The 13,954-nt window shown below is 40.2% G+C and overlaps 1 protein-coding gene across 1 annotated transcript in view; it reads right to left on the reverse strand.

The window, feature by feature from the left end:
- The window catches only part of LOC118367751 (cyclin-dependent kinase 14), a 228,098-nt gene extending 221,722 nt beyond the window's left edge, over positions 1–6,376 (reverse strand). The window contains exons 1-2 of the mRNA XM_052494578.1: positions 5,912–6,376; positions 46–77 (exon numbers count right to left, since the gene is read on the reverse strand). Coding sequence (XP_052350538.1) covers positions 46–77; positions 5,912–6,005 — 126 coding nt within the window. The 5' untranslated portion in view covers positions 6,006–6,376. The remainder of the gene's footprint in view (positions 1–45; positions 78–5,911) is intronic.
- Between the last annotated feature and the right edge of the window lie 7,578 nt (positions 6,377–13,954).

The raw sequence follows: 13,954 nt of genomic DNA on the forward strand, positions 1-13,954 counted from the left end.
CAATCATTTCACCAGCTGTCCAAATTTCATTGGTTTTGAACTCACCTCATCAAAGCCACTGTCCTCTTTCTTGAAAGCTGAAAATAGAGGGGGAAAGAAAATCAGGCTCACATTGACGTCTTCTGAACAGGGAACAAACACAGTGACTACAACCACAGTGTGCATTCACTCATGACCCATACACACACGCACACACATACACACACACACACACAGCCCTGTAATTGTGTCCTGATTTCCTATTCATGTGATATAGATTCATTTTGCTTCCTTCATTAAGGCAGACACTCAGGCAGACAGTTCGAGGTCAATCAACATGATCCAACAATGGCAGCATTTAGAAGAAGAGTTTGTTTGTGCTTTATTAGACAGACCTTTCAGAAACTGCATCATCATTAGTAGACTAGTGAATGGCTGGGAACACACCTGGGTTCACTTCAAATAGTATTTTGAAATCTTTAAATATACTTTAGCTGTGCTTGATCGATCTTGCCTGGTGCAACAGAACCAATAGAATAGTCCCAAAAGTGCACACCCCACCCAAATGGCATTCTAGGCAGGCTTAAGCAAACGCTAAAAGTACATTTGAAAGATTTCAAACAATATTTGAACCCAGGTGTGGCAGGGAAAGATCAACACAACACTAGCAGCCCATTGTTGTGACTGAGGAGCTCTCGTCTTCTCTCTCCACTATAACTATAATCACAGGAAGTCATAGTGATTGCATTGGACAGCAATATCCTTCGTATTTATGAAAAGGAAGGTAAACAACACTGTGTTGCCGGTGTGATTGTTTCCTCCTTGACAGCTAGATGTACTGTATGGTACATTCAGTGCCAACCAGATCTTATCTTCAGCATTGTTTTTAACTGTCAAAGACAAACCAATCCACATTGTCTGGGAAGAAGTGCTGAAAAATGTTTTTTTTTGGTAACATAGCCTAGTAAATATCTTTTCAATTACAAAGTTCTCATAACGAAGTCAATCATAATTATCTGATTGGAGGGTATGTCACGACTTCCACCCAAGTTGGTCTCTCTCCTTATTCGGGCCGTGTTCGGTGGTCGGCGTCACTGATCAGCCATCGCTGATCCTCTTTTCATTTTCCTTTGGTTTTGTCTTGTATCACACCTGGATCCAATCCCATTCATTAAATGTTGTGTATTTAACCCTCTGTTCCCCCTCATTGTCCTTGTCGGTGATTGTTTGTTTGTAAGCATTGTGCAAGTTATGTTCTGGTGTGCGACGGGTTTTGTACCCACTTGTATGATTTTGTATATTTTGGTTTTTCTGAGTTTGTGAGCACTTATTAAACTGCTCCGTTTTATACCAAGTTCGATCTCCTGCGCCTGACGTCCCTGCCACCAACACGCACCCTTACAGGGTATCACAACTAATCTGTTACAATGAGACAGGGGAAGTTACAGATGGGAGTAACGGTATTTTGTTTGGCCTTGATGTAAAATGACTTATTCATGTCCTCATTGTTTTGAGGCAGAGTCATCTAGACACAGAGACAAAGAATTGCATCTTTCTCATCATAGAACAGAGACACATAAATGAGAGGGGAATTTCCTCAATGTAGAAAACACCGCAGGATCATTACAACTACAGTGAATGGGGACTTGAGTCAATACACAAGACTCTGTAGCGTTGTTATTTAGTTAGAACACTCCTTCACATATAAGTCTGACATATTGAACATTACCAAAACAGAACTAAACATGGACCCGTATTCTAGAACATAAATATAAGATACTGTAAATGATATCATCTGTCTACAAGTCACTGTGTTATACCATGGTAAGGAGGAGCCTAGAAAAGAAAGAATGGCCTACATCAACTGCATGCATTTCTGATCATCAAGGAAAGAACTGTGTGGGAGTCGTACAACATGAAGGGAGACAAACGGGGAGACCGTTTTTGCTCAACTTCACTCGAAAGTAAAGAACAAAAAAACAAATACTCTCACATTTCAGAAACCCAAATCAGCCCATAACTTCTACTGCTTTCCTTTATATCCTACATGAAACATACCCCCCTTGAAGCTACAACTAAACTAACCCCCATAAATCACTCAGGCTACATTTGCATTCCATGCTTATGGGATGAATGTGAATTTGTAAGCAGAGGAACAAGCTAAAATAAAATGCATGCCATTCTCTTTCCAAACGAAGACAACAAACGATGCAATGTTTCATCCATGTGGGATATATATATTCATTATTCAATAGTAAAGCAAGTTATTATTTATGGTGACAAAGTAACATATAAAGGTTAAATAAAGGTTAAATAAAATGTGTTTTATATATATTGACATATACAGTAGGCCAGGGTTCCACAACTGGCGGTCCATGGGTGATTTTATATTTTTGAATAAAATTATTATTTTTTATTAATTATTGTTATTATTGTTGGACATAAGAGTGATTCTAATTTGGGAAATCGGTTGCAAAGTATTCCCACACAAAATACAGAGATATACAGTGTATGCGACCTTGTACAAATGTAAGCAAGGTTTGAAATTCTTATATTTTAGTCAATTTGCAGTCTACAAATGATTTGTAATTATGTTCTGGGCCCCTGACCATCTGCTCAAGAAAAAAATCAGCCCGTAGCTGAATCTAGATGATCCCTGAAGTAGGCCAACAGTCTCATCCCAGCTAACCTCAGCTAAGGTCAGAAGGCTGCATTGTCATAGCGATGTACTGTAAATACACAGTAACAGTCAAAATACAAGCATAGAGTTGTGAGTTTGCATATCCTACTGTACAGGAGCTTAGCACAGTTAGCAATTGACATGCAAGGTAGAAGCATAGCCTGGAATAGCAAAGTAGGATAAATAGCCTACAATCAAGGTTCACATCAAATTAGACCATGCTTGTAGCTTGATTGTAGCTACAGCTACAATCATGCCAGCTAGAATGATTGTAGCTGGCAGCTTCATTATAAAGTTCTCGCAAAACACCAGTCTCAACATCAACAGTGAAGAGGCGACTCCGAGATTCTGGCCTTCTAGGCAGAGTTGCAAAGAAAAAGCCATATCTCTGAAGATTAAGATTAAGATGGGCAAAAGAACACAGACAGTGGACAGAGGAACTCTGCCTAGAAGGCCAACATCCCGTATTCGCCTCTTCTCTGTTGACTTTGAGACTAGAGGTCGAGCCATTATGATTTTTCAACGCCAATACTGATTATTGGAGGACCATAAAAGCCGATACCGATTAATCGGTCATTTTTTTTTATTTATGTAAGAAAGCTAACTTTCAGTTCCTTGCTCAGAACATGAGAACATATGAAAGCTGGTGGTTTCTTTTAACATGAGTCTTCAAAATTCCCAGGTAAGAAGTTTTAGGTTGTAGTTATTATAGGAATTATAGGACTATTTCCCTCTATACCATTTGTATTTCATTAACCTTTGACAATTGGATGTTCTTATAGGCACTTTAGTATTGTCAGTGTAACAGTATAGCTTCCGTCCCTCTCCTCGCTCCTCCCTGGGCTCGAACCAGCAACAGGCAGGTCGTTGAGAGGCAGGTCGTTATTGCGTTGGACTAGTTAAGGTTGCAAGATTGGATCCCCCGAGCTGACAAGGTGAAAATCTGTCATTCTGCCCCTGAACAAAGCAGTTAACCCACTATTCCTAGGCCGTCATTGAAAATAAGAATGTGTTCTTAACTGACTTGCTTAGTTAAATAAAGATTAAATAAATTTGTAAAGAAATATAAAAAAATAGGCAAATCGGCGCCCAAAAATACAGATTTCCGATTGTTATGAAAACTTGAAATCGGCCCTAATTAATCGCCCATTCCGATTAATCGGTCGACCTCTAGTTGAGACTGGTGTTTTACGAGTACCATTTAATGGACCTGCCAGTTGAAGGGGAGGAGGAGTTGAGGACTTGTGAGGCATCTGTTTCTCAAACTAGACACTCTAATGTACTTGTCCTCTTTCTCAGTTGTGCACCGGGGCCTCCCACTCCTCTTTCTATTCTGGTTAGAGCAAGTTTGAGCTGTCCTGAGAATGGAGTAGTTCACAGCGTTATACGAGATATTCAGTTTCTTGGCCATTTCTCACGTGGAATAACCTTCATTTCTCAGAACAAGAATAGACTGACGAGTTTCAGAAGACAGTGCTTTGTTTCTGGCCATTTTGAGCCTGTAATCAAATCCACAAATGCTGATGCTTCAGATATTCAACTAGTCTAAAGAAGGCCAGATGTATTTCTTATTTAATCAGAACAACAGTTTTCAGGTGTGCGAACATCATTGCAAAAGGGTTTTCCAATGATCAATTAGTATTTTAAAATGATAAACTTGGATTAGCTAACACAACGTGCCATTGGAACAGAGGAGTGATGGTTGCTGATAATGGGCCTCTGCACACCTATGTAGATATTTCATTAAAAAAGAAGCAGTTTCCAGCTACAATAGTAATTTAAAACATTAATAATGTCTACACTGTATTTCTGATCAATTTGATGTTGTTTTAATGGACAAAAAATGTGCTGTTCTTTCAAAAACAAGGACATTTCTAAGTGACCCCAAACTTTTGAACAGTAGTGTAGGTTAAAGAATTAAGGTTAGGGTTAAGGGAAGGGTTAACTAGAACGGTTAAGGTTAGTATTAGGGTTATGGGGAAGGGTTAGCTAACATGCTAAGTAGTTGCAAAGTAGCTAGAACGTTGTAAGTATTTGCAAAGTTGCTAATTAGCTAGAATTCTAAAGTTGTCCAACCATTCCACCCCGACCAAACACCATACCTTTGTTTGTTTTGCCATAAGTAACAATCTGTCTTATGTAATCATACCAAAGGTAGCATATTGTACTAATTTGAGAGTCCAGAATTTTCAATTACTATGTTACGTCTAGTCTATGAGACCAGGCTGAACTATGATGTGACATTGAGTGTGAGGGTATTATTAGGACATGTATGGAAATAATAATATTGACTGGTATATAGTAAGGACGTAGCATTATGACTTGGTTACAAGAAGCCCAACTTCTCTAACTAAGCTGTAATGCTCTTTGAAACCGTCTGTGAAACACAGACAGACAGTTAGTGATCAATCAATGCCTATATAGTGCAGTGCACCACGTTGATGCGCTGATGCATATATCAGCAGCATCAGTGACCAATATGGACAAAGACAATCCATGCAGCAGAAAAGTCAATGCCGACCTTTTTTTCATGCGGCCTCCTCGTCTTGTTGCATCTGAGCCGTTAATTTGGGGGGAGATAATATATAGCAGTCGTCTACATAGGGAGTGATTAGTGGTGAGCCTTTAATGCACCAAACCGTATAGACCAACACTGGGATGAGAGAGAAGAGAGAAGAGAGAGAGAGAGAGAGAGAGAGAGAGAGAGGGAGAGAGAGAGAGAGAGAGAGAGAGAGAGAGAGAGAGAGAGATGCAGTGTGTGTACCTGCTTAGATGCCTGAGTTTACGCACGCGGGCCATTTGGATAGCAAGCTTCTTCCAGTTGTACAATAAGCACATCGGCAATTACCTGATGTTTTATATGGCAGTAATGATAACACTCAACATTAACTAGCCATTTACAATATTCACATAGCTAATATCATATTAGTATTTAGAATGCAATCTGGTTAATATAATTTACGGTCACAGTGTAACAATGTGTTGAATGGCAGCAACACAATGACAGTTATTGCCATAATGCATCATCGTAATGTTGTAAAAGTGATTGCCACCAGTGTGAAACCACCGCTGTTTTTTTGTGTAAAGCTTTTTATAATAGTGAAATTCCGCTATCGTCCCGACTAGCTGGGGTGGACATTATTAGAATAACTTACCCTAGGCTACAGCAGCACCGTTTTCCATAACCGTTAGTACTGCGATAGGCTATGCATTGTTTCACTATAACAGCTACAGTAGGGGTAGGCTACTCACCTATGCGACTGAAGCTCTCTGACAAAGTTCTTCGCAACTTTTTCATTTTGCCGATTTTTTCAGCAGGTTGCGAAGCTGGCATCAGGTCACACATCTTGATGGTTGGACTGCAGCAGACAGTGATCTTCACAAAACAGGAGAGGAGCGCAGAGTTCAAACCAAGGGGGTCTCCGTTCTACTACGATGTCAAGAAACAGGAAACGTTTATGCAAACGCTTTTGTTTTCAAAAACACATTGGTGTAATCTTCTCAGGTTTTCTTTGTATCCAACTACATTTCTAAAGTCGGAATTTGCCACAAGATGCCGAGTATGAAGATGTAAAATAAAACATGCGCTGGCTGATATTCTCTGTTCTCTCTCTGAAACTGAACGGGTTGTTGAGTTCTTTCTTTCTCCCAGTCTCTCTCTCACCCACTCTCTGCTCTGCTCCCCTGCAATCTGGTTGTCATTTTTGGGATTCTCTCTCTCCGGTTTGCGAGAGGGAAGAAAAAAACATACTCCAGCAGAGCTAAAAACCCCGCCCAGGATACGCAACGATTGGCCAAATAAGAACATGGGATTCTGTGATTTGCCAATGATCTATCAATCATGCTTTTGTGCCGCTCGAATACAAAAATACATAAACATTCTTTGCGCAGGGTTCATAGCCCAGGGAGTCCGCTGTTCAGATAAAAGTAACTCACAAAGAGTGAAAGTGTGATGGCCTACAATACTGTGGCATTTAGCCTACCACAATTAGTTTGGTTATTGTTGATTTAAAAAAAATATCTCTTAGCCAATGATGCAAATAACATAATAATAACAATAATATCAAATACGATCAGGAATGTCTTCCAAATATCCTTTGTTTAAAAAATATTATTGGATTATTTGAACATTTCATTGTAGTGTTGGGTGGTGTGAAGGGATGTTTGGGAAGTAGGCCAAGCCCAAGTAGGAAACCGTTAGAATCTATTGAAACTTTATGCAAAAAATGTTTTTATCACAAGCTGTAATGCTTTCTGAGAGGCGTAGAACTTGATATTAGGCCTACACCTGTTAATATAATTTCTCTTAATTTTCATTACCAAAGGACATGATGAGTCAGAGGGCATTAAGCCATTTGGCATCTCCAAATGATTGGTTAGACATGGAGTCATACATTTATTGGATTAAACAAACGCACAGATGCCAGTTTACATTTGATATATTTCTGCGTCAACTCCAAAGACAACTGTTTCCCCCACCTAGTTTCCCTTGGTGGTGCAAATCTCCACTGAGAACCTTGATTACCGAGGACCTGGAGAATTAAACATGAAACAAGGCTGAGTTCAAACGGCCAATTATGTCAGCGAATGCGAGTGCATAACAGCTCTATTCTGAGTGTATAACAGCTGTGTATAACAGCTGTATTCTGAGTGTATAACAGCTGTGTATAACAGCTTTATTCTGAGTGTATAACAGCTGTGTATAACAGCTGTATTCTGAGTGTATAACAGCTGTATTCTCTGATATGTCTGATGGCAGTATCAAGCACCTGTTTTGAGCCCCACCGGTTTAGCTAACAAACAACAAATATATTTATATATATACCATACTGTTCAAAAGTTTGGGGTCACTTAGAAATGTCCTTGTTGGTGAAGGAAAAGCAATTTTTTGTCCATTAAAATAACATAGGAACACAGACATTGGAACACAGGAGTGATGGTTGGTGATAATGGGCCTCGGGATGCTTATGTAGATATTTAATTAAAACACCTGCCGTTTCCAGCTACAGTAGTCATTTACAACATTAACAATGTCTACACTGTATTTATGATCAATTTGATGTTATTTTAATGGACCAAAAAAGTGACCCCAAACTTTTGAATGGTAGTGTATAGACAGTACCATTCAAAAGCTTGGGCACACCTAATCAATGAAGGATTTTTCTTAATTTTTTCTTATTTTCTACATCAAAACTATGAAATAACCAATATGGAATCATGTTGTAACCAAAAAAAGTGTTAAACAAATCAAAACATATTTTAGATCATAGATTCTTCAAACTAGCCACCCTTTGCCTTGATGACAGCTTTGCACACTGTTGGCATTCTCTCAACCAGCTTCATGAGGTAGCCACCTGGAATGCATTTCAACTAACAGGTGTGCCATATTAAAAATTAATCAGTGTAATTTCTTTCCTTCTTAATGCGTTTGAGCCAATCGGTTGTGTTGTAACAAGGTAGGAGTGGTATACAGAAGATAGCCCTTTTTGGTAAAAGACCAAGTCCATATTATGGCAAGAACAGCTCAAATAAGCAAAGAGAAACAACAGTCCATTACTTTAAGAAATGAAGGTCAGTCAATGCGGAACATTTCAAGTACTTTGAAAGTTTCTTCAAGTGCAGTCGCAAAAACCATCAAGCGCTATGATGAAACTGGCTCTCTTGAGGACCACCACAGGAAAGGAAGACCCAGAGTTACCTCTGCTGAAGAGGATAAATTCATTAGAATTTATTGCACCTCAGATTGCAGCCCAAATAAATGCTTCACAGAGTTCAAGTAACAGTCAGATCTCAACATCAACTGTTCAGAGGAGACTATGTGAATCAGGCCTAAAGAACACCAATAAGAAGAAGAGATTTGCAAGGGCCAAGAAACACAAGCAATCGATATTAGACCGGTGGTAATCTGTCCTTTGGTCTGATGTGTCCAAATTGGAGATTTTTGGTTCCAACCGTTGTGTCTTTGTGAGACGCAGAGTAGGTGAACGGAACATCTCCACATGTGTGGTTCCCACCGTGAAGCATGGAGGAGGAGGTGGGATGGTGTGGGGGTGCCTCGCTGGTGACTGTCAGTGATTTATTTAGAATTCAAGGCACACTTAACCAGCATGGCTACCACAACATTCTGCAGCATTACGCCATCCACTCTGTTTGCTCTTAGTGGGATTATAATTTGTTTTTCAACAGGACAATGACCCAAAACACTCCTCCAGGCTGTGTAAGGGCTATTTAGCCAAGGAGAGTGATGGAGTGCTGCATAAGATGACCAGGCCTCGACAATCACCCAACCTCAATCCAATTGAGATGGTTTGGGATGAGTTGGACCGGAGAGTGAAGGAAAAGCAGCCAACAGGTGCTCAGCATATGTGGGAACTCCTTCAAGCATTCCTCATGAAGCTGTTTGATAGAATGTCAAGAGTGTGCAAAGCTGTCATCTTGGCAAAGGGTGGGTACAATGAAGAATCTAAAATCTAAAATCTATTTTGATTTGTTTAACACTTTTTTGGTTACTACATGATTCCATATGTGTTATTTCATAGCTTCTATGTCTTCACTTTTATTCTACAATGTAGAAAATAGTAAAAATAAAGAAAAACCCTTCATCGCGTGTCCAAATTTTTGACTGTTACTGTAATATATAATTTTTTGGTTTTGTCATACATGTTATTTTGGCTATAATAGTTGTCACATATTAGTTTGCAAACAATGTACATTTTTTATATTGAGTTACTAAAGCTGCATACAAACATGGTCTCTTTTTTGCTTTCTTGAGTAAGGCAGCTCCAAAATGCAGGTGATTCAGCCTAGCTCAGTGCTTTCTGTGGTGGAGGGGCAGCTAGTGGAAAGTACAGAGCTTAGACATTGGTAATCTTCTCTAGTGTCTAGTTTTTTGGCTCAGTGTTCTGTCACTCATGGGGACACTGTCACCACAGAATCTAGAGGGAGAGCTAGGTAGTACAAGCCCCCTTGGATCCTAAAGATTAAGGAGGCCATGGATTCAACCTTGTTTTTTTCAGAGTTCCCAGTTGTCTTGAAAGCATCATAAATCCAGAGAATGTCAGACTTTGATGACAAAGTTTCATTAAAAAATTGCCCACAAGAAGGATCGCTGCACCACCTTCCTGTTCAAGTGAGCACAGCACAACAACGTTGAGTCCTAAAATGTCTTGTATGGTGCTGCATAAATGATGTCATATGCCAGAGAGATATGTATACTCTAGCTAAGAAAGCAATGTTAAGTGTATGTTGTGTATTACGCTGTTAGTAGCTCATGTGGCTCGCCCTAGTAATTTGGTCCCTTTCCCCCTCATAACTTAGTGTACTGTTCTGACTTGGTGGTGCTTATGTAGCCTACAGACGGTTTTAGAGAAATTGCATTTAAAAAAAAAAAACTATATTTAACCTTTATTTAACTAGGCAAGTCGGTTAAGAATAAATTCTTATTTACAATGATGGCCTACCAAAAGGTAAAAGGCCTCCTGCAGGGACGGGGGCCTGGGATTAAAAATAAATAAATAAATACAATAGAAATATTAGAGAGTGTCCATGATTGAGTCTTTGAATGAAGAGATTGACATAAAACTGTCAAGTTTGAGTGTTTGTTGCAGCTCGTTCCTGTCGCTAGCTGCAGCGAACTGAAAAGAGGAGCAACCCAGGGATGTGTGCTTTGGGGACCTTTAACAGAATGTGACTGGCAGAACAGGTGTTGTATGTGGAAGATGAGGGCTGCAGTAGAGTGAGGCCTAAGAGGGTTTTATAAATAAGCATCAACCAGTGGGTCTTGCAACGGGTATACAGAGATGACCAGTTTACAGAGGAGTATAGAATGTAGTGATGTGTCCTATAAGGAGCATTGGTGGCAAATCTGATGGCCAAATGGTAAAGAACATCTAGCCGCTCGAGTGCACCCTCACCTGCCGATCTATAAATTATGTCTCCGTAATCTTGCATGCGTAGGATGGTCATCTGAATCAGGGTTAGAATTGTCATCATCGAATATTGTAAGAGCTTTCATTGTTTGCTTATTTTCCCCCTTCATTTATCCCATGGTTCTGACTTGGTGTACAGGGAGACAACTGTAAGAACGGCCCATGTTCTGAATTCTGTCGCTGTACATTTCAAAAGTGCTGAACAAATAGTTATATTGACTACGTACGACTTAGCTCGCTCCTTAATGTCTTAATCGAAATTACGGATTGACTCTTATCCGCTCATCGTTTCCTCATGCCATAGTTTGTAAATCTCAATTGTCAGTAGAAACTACATTTGTTTAAGAAAGTCAGTTAATAGCAGTAAATAAGGCTGAATTAACTGTTTCGCTGACAGACAATACTTTTTTAGTGTTCTGTTGTGTAGTGGCTTTGCTGGCATGCATCTGAAAAGAATTGGGGGAGTTTGCTCCACCAAGATTTACATGCTAAAATCTCCACTGGTATCAAGCACCACTGATCTTATCTGAATAGAATGAGCAGAGCTATGAAATGAGGCTTATGACATGGTACAAACATGATCTCCCCTTCCGGATGTCAAAGGTTTTAAAGCACAGGCAGGGAACTGCTCTGTTCCCCAGCCAACTTTCTTTGGGAAACATGCTAGGAATGTGGAGGGGTTTGTCAAGACCATGTTGTTTTAATGTACACATACATTCCTCCAGGGAAGGCAGGGTGTCCACTGTCCTGTCCAAATCTGAGCACCTAAATGGTTCTGTCGTTTTTATGACTCAATGGGTTTCATTGTTCAACGAGAACTTCTTCAATACAATTAAACATGATTATAAAGTATAGCCTGCTCCCAGATCTGTTGGTGTTCTTGACAACTCCAAACACTGTCATGTTTGGCATGTCACTGAGTGACATGGCATTATGGCACAAACAGACTGGCATGATGGCAATGTAAAGTATGCTATGTATTTCAAATCAATTGTGACAGGCTGTCCTGTCTGGGTGGGCCCTGTACATGTGAAAGCATTTGAGGTATTCTTATTCAACGTGTAACCCATATGAGACTGCCAATGAGTCTATTACACCATTTCACTATGAACAGGTGCACAGCATGTCTGCCCAAGAACCTCTTTAATAAAACCAATAAATGTGATGAACCTCAGATGAATATGACATGTCCTTTAATCTGCCTTGGACCACTTCCCGAGTGGTAAGGTACCTTAGTGTTTCATAATCACCTGATTTGATGGAACTGAATAAAATCTTTTCAGGAGATTTGCATGTCAAATCCGCTGCGCCTGTCCTTGTAGATTCAGACTGTGCACACGTGCAGAAGCCGCAACAACAAAGCATCGACTAGCATTAGAATTAGATTCCATTTAGATAGCAGTTTTGTCACTAGCCTAACCAAGTGTACACTCTCATATTTGAAACACATTTCCAACTGTTTTTGTTTCTATGAGGGACTAGATCGACAATATACCTTTTTTACTAACAGCATTATCAAGTACCTATAGCTTTTTAAACAAAGTTATAAGGATACTTCGAGATTTTAGCAATGAGGCCCTTTATCTACTTCCCCCAGAGTCAGATGATCTTGTGCATAGCATTTGTTTTGTCTCTAACTGATGTTAGAGGAAGTTTCGTGAGCCAATGGGAACTGTACTGAACAAAAATATAAACACAACATGCAAAAATGTCAAAGATTTTACTGAATTACAGTTCATATAAGGAAATCAATCAATTGAAAAAATGTATAAGGCCATAATCTACGGATTTCACATGACTGGGAATACAGATATGCATCTGGTCACAGATACCAATTATTTTTAAGGTTAAGGCAATAGATCAGAAAAGCAGTCAGTATCTGGTGTGACAACCACTTACCTCTTGCAGCAAGACACAGCTGCTTCGCATAGAGTTGATCAGGCTGTTGATTGTGGCCTGTGGAATGTTCTCCCAATCCTCTTGAATGGCTGTGCAAAGTTGCTGGATACTGGAACACACCGTCTTACACCTCGATTCAGAGCATCCCAAACATGCACAATCGGTGACATGTCTCGTGAGTATGCAGGTCATGGAAGAACGAGAACATTTTCAGCTTCAAGGAATTGTGTATGGATCCTTGCAACTTGGGGCCGTGCATTACCATTCTGAAACAAGAGGTTAAGGTGGCAATGAATGGCACGACAATGGGCCTCAGAATCTCATCACGGTATCTCTGCATTCAAATTGCCATCGATAAAATGCAAATTTGATCACTGTGTATAGCTTATACCTGCCTAAATTTGTGCACAAAGAGAAATAAGCTTTTTGTGCATATGGAACATTTCTGGGATCTTTTATTTCAGCTCATGAAACATGAGACCAACACTTACATGTGAAGTTTTTATCTTTGTTCATTGTAGCATTAGCGCAATGACTGGAAGTCTATGGGTATCTGCTAGTGAAACTACCTCCAACATCCTTCATACCGGACAGACATATAAATGGTATCTACGAGTTCATCTGACTCAGTGGAAGTAGATATAGGGCATCATTGCCTAAATCCTGAAGTATCCCTTTAATGACCAAACTTTCTATAGCAGCGCTGCCATTAAGATGTCGAATGGCTATACAGGGCAGTAAATTGGCAACCCCATCCAGACATCTGGTAGACTGGGGTGTGGTTATGAATAAGAAGGGGTGGAGAGGCTGGGACACCTGGGTGTCAAACATCTAATTCCAAAATCATGGGCATTAATACAGAGTTGCTGCTGGGAAGGCTTTCCACTAGATGTTGGAACATTTCTGCGGGGACTTGCTTTCATTCAGCCACAAGAGCATTTGTGAGGTTGGGCGCTGATGTTGGGCGATTAGGCCTGGCTCGCAGTCAGCATTCCAATTCCCCCCAAATGTGTTTGATGGGCTTGGTGCAAGCCAATCAAGTTCTTCCACACCAATCTTGATGAACCTGTATGGTCCTCGCTTTGTGCACAAGGGCATTAATCATGCTGAAACAGGAAAGGGCCTTCCCCCCCAAACTGTTGCCACAAAGTTGGAACCACAGAATCGTCTTGAATGTCATTGTATGCTGTAGCATTAAGATTTCCCTTCACTGAAACCAAGGGGCCTAGAATGAACAATGAAAAACAGTCCCAGACCATTATTCCTCCTCCACCAAAGGTGTCACTAAGCATTCAGGTAGATAGCATGCTCCTGGCATCCCCCAAACCCAGATTCATCTGTCAGACTGCCAGATGGTGAGTGATTCATCACTCCAGAGAATGCGTTTTCACTGCTTTAGAGACCAATGGCGGTGAGCTTTACACCACTCCAGACGACACTTGGCATTGCGCATGGTGATCTTAGGCTT

This window comes from Oncorhynchus keta, chromosome 34 (genome assembly GCF_023373465.1).
Source record: "Oncorhynchus keta strain PuntledgeMale-10-30-2019 chromosome 34, Oket_V2, whole genome shotgun sequence".
Lineage (NCBI taxonomy): Eukaryota > Metazoa > Chordata > Actinopteri > Salmoniformes > Salmonidae > Oncorhynchus > Oncorhynchus keta.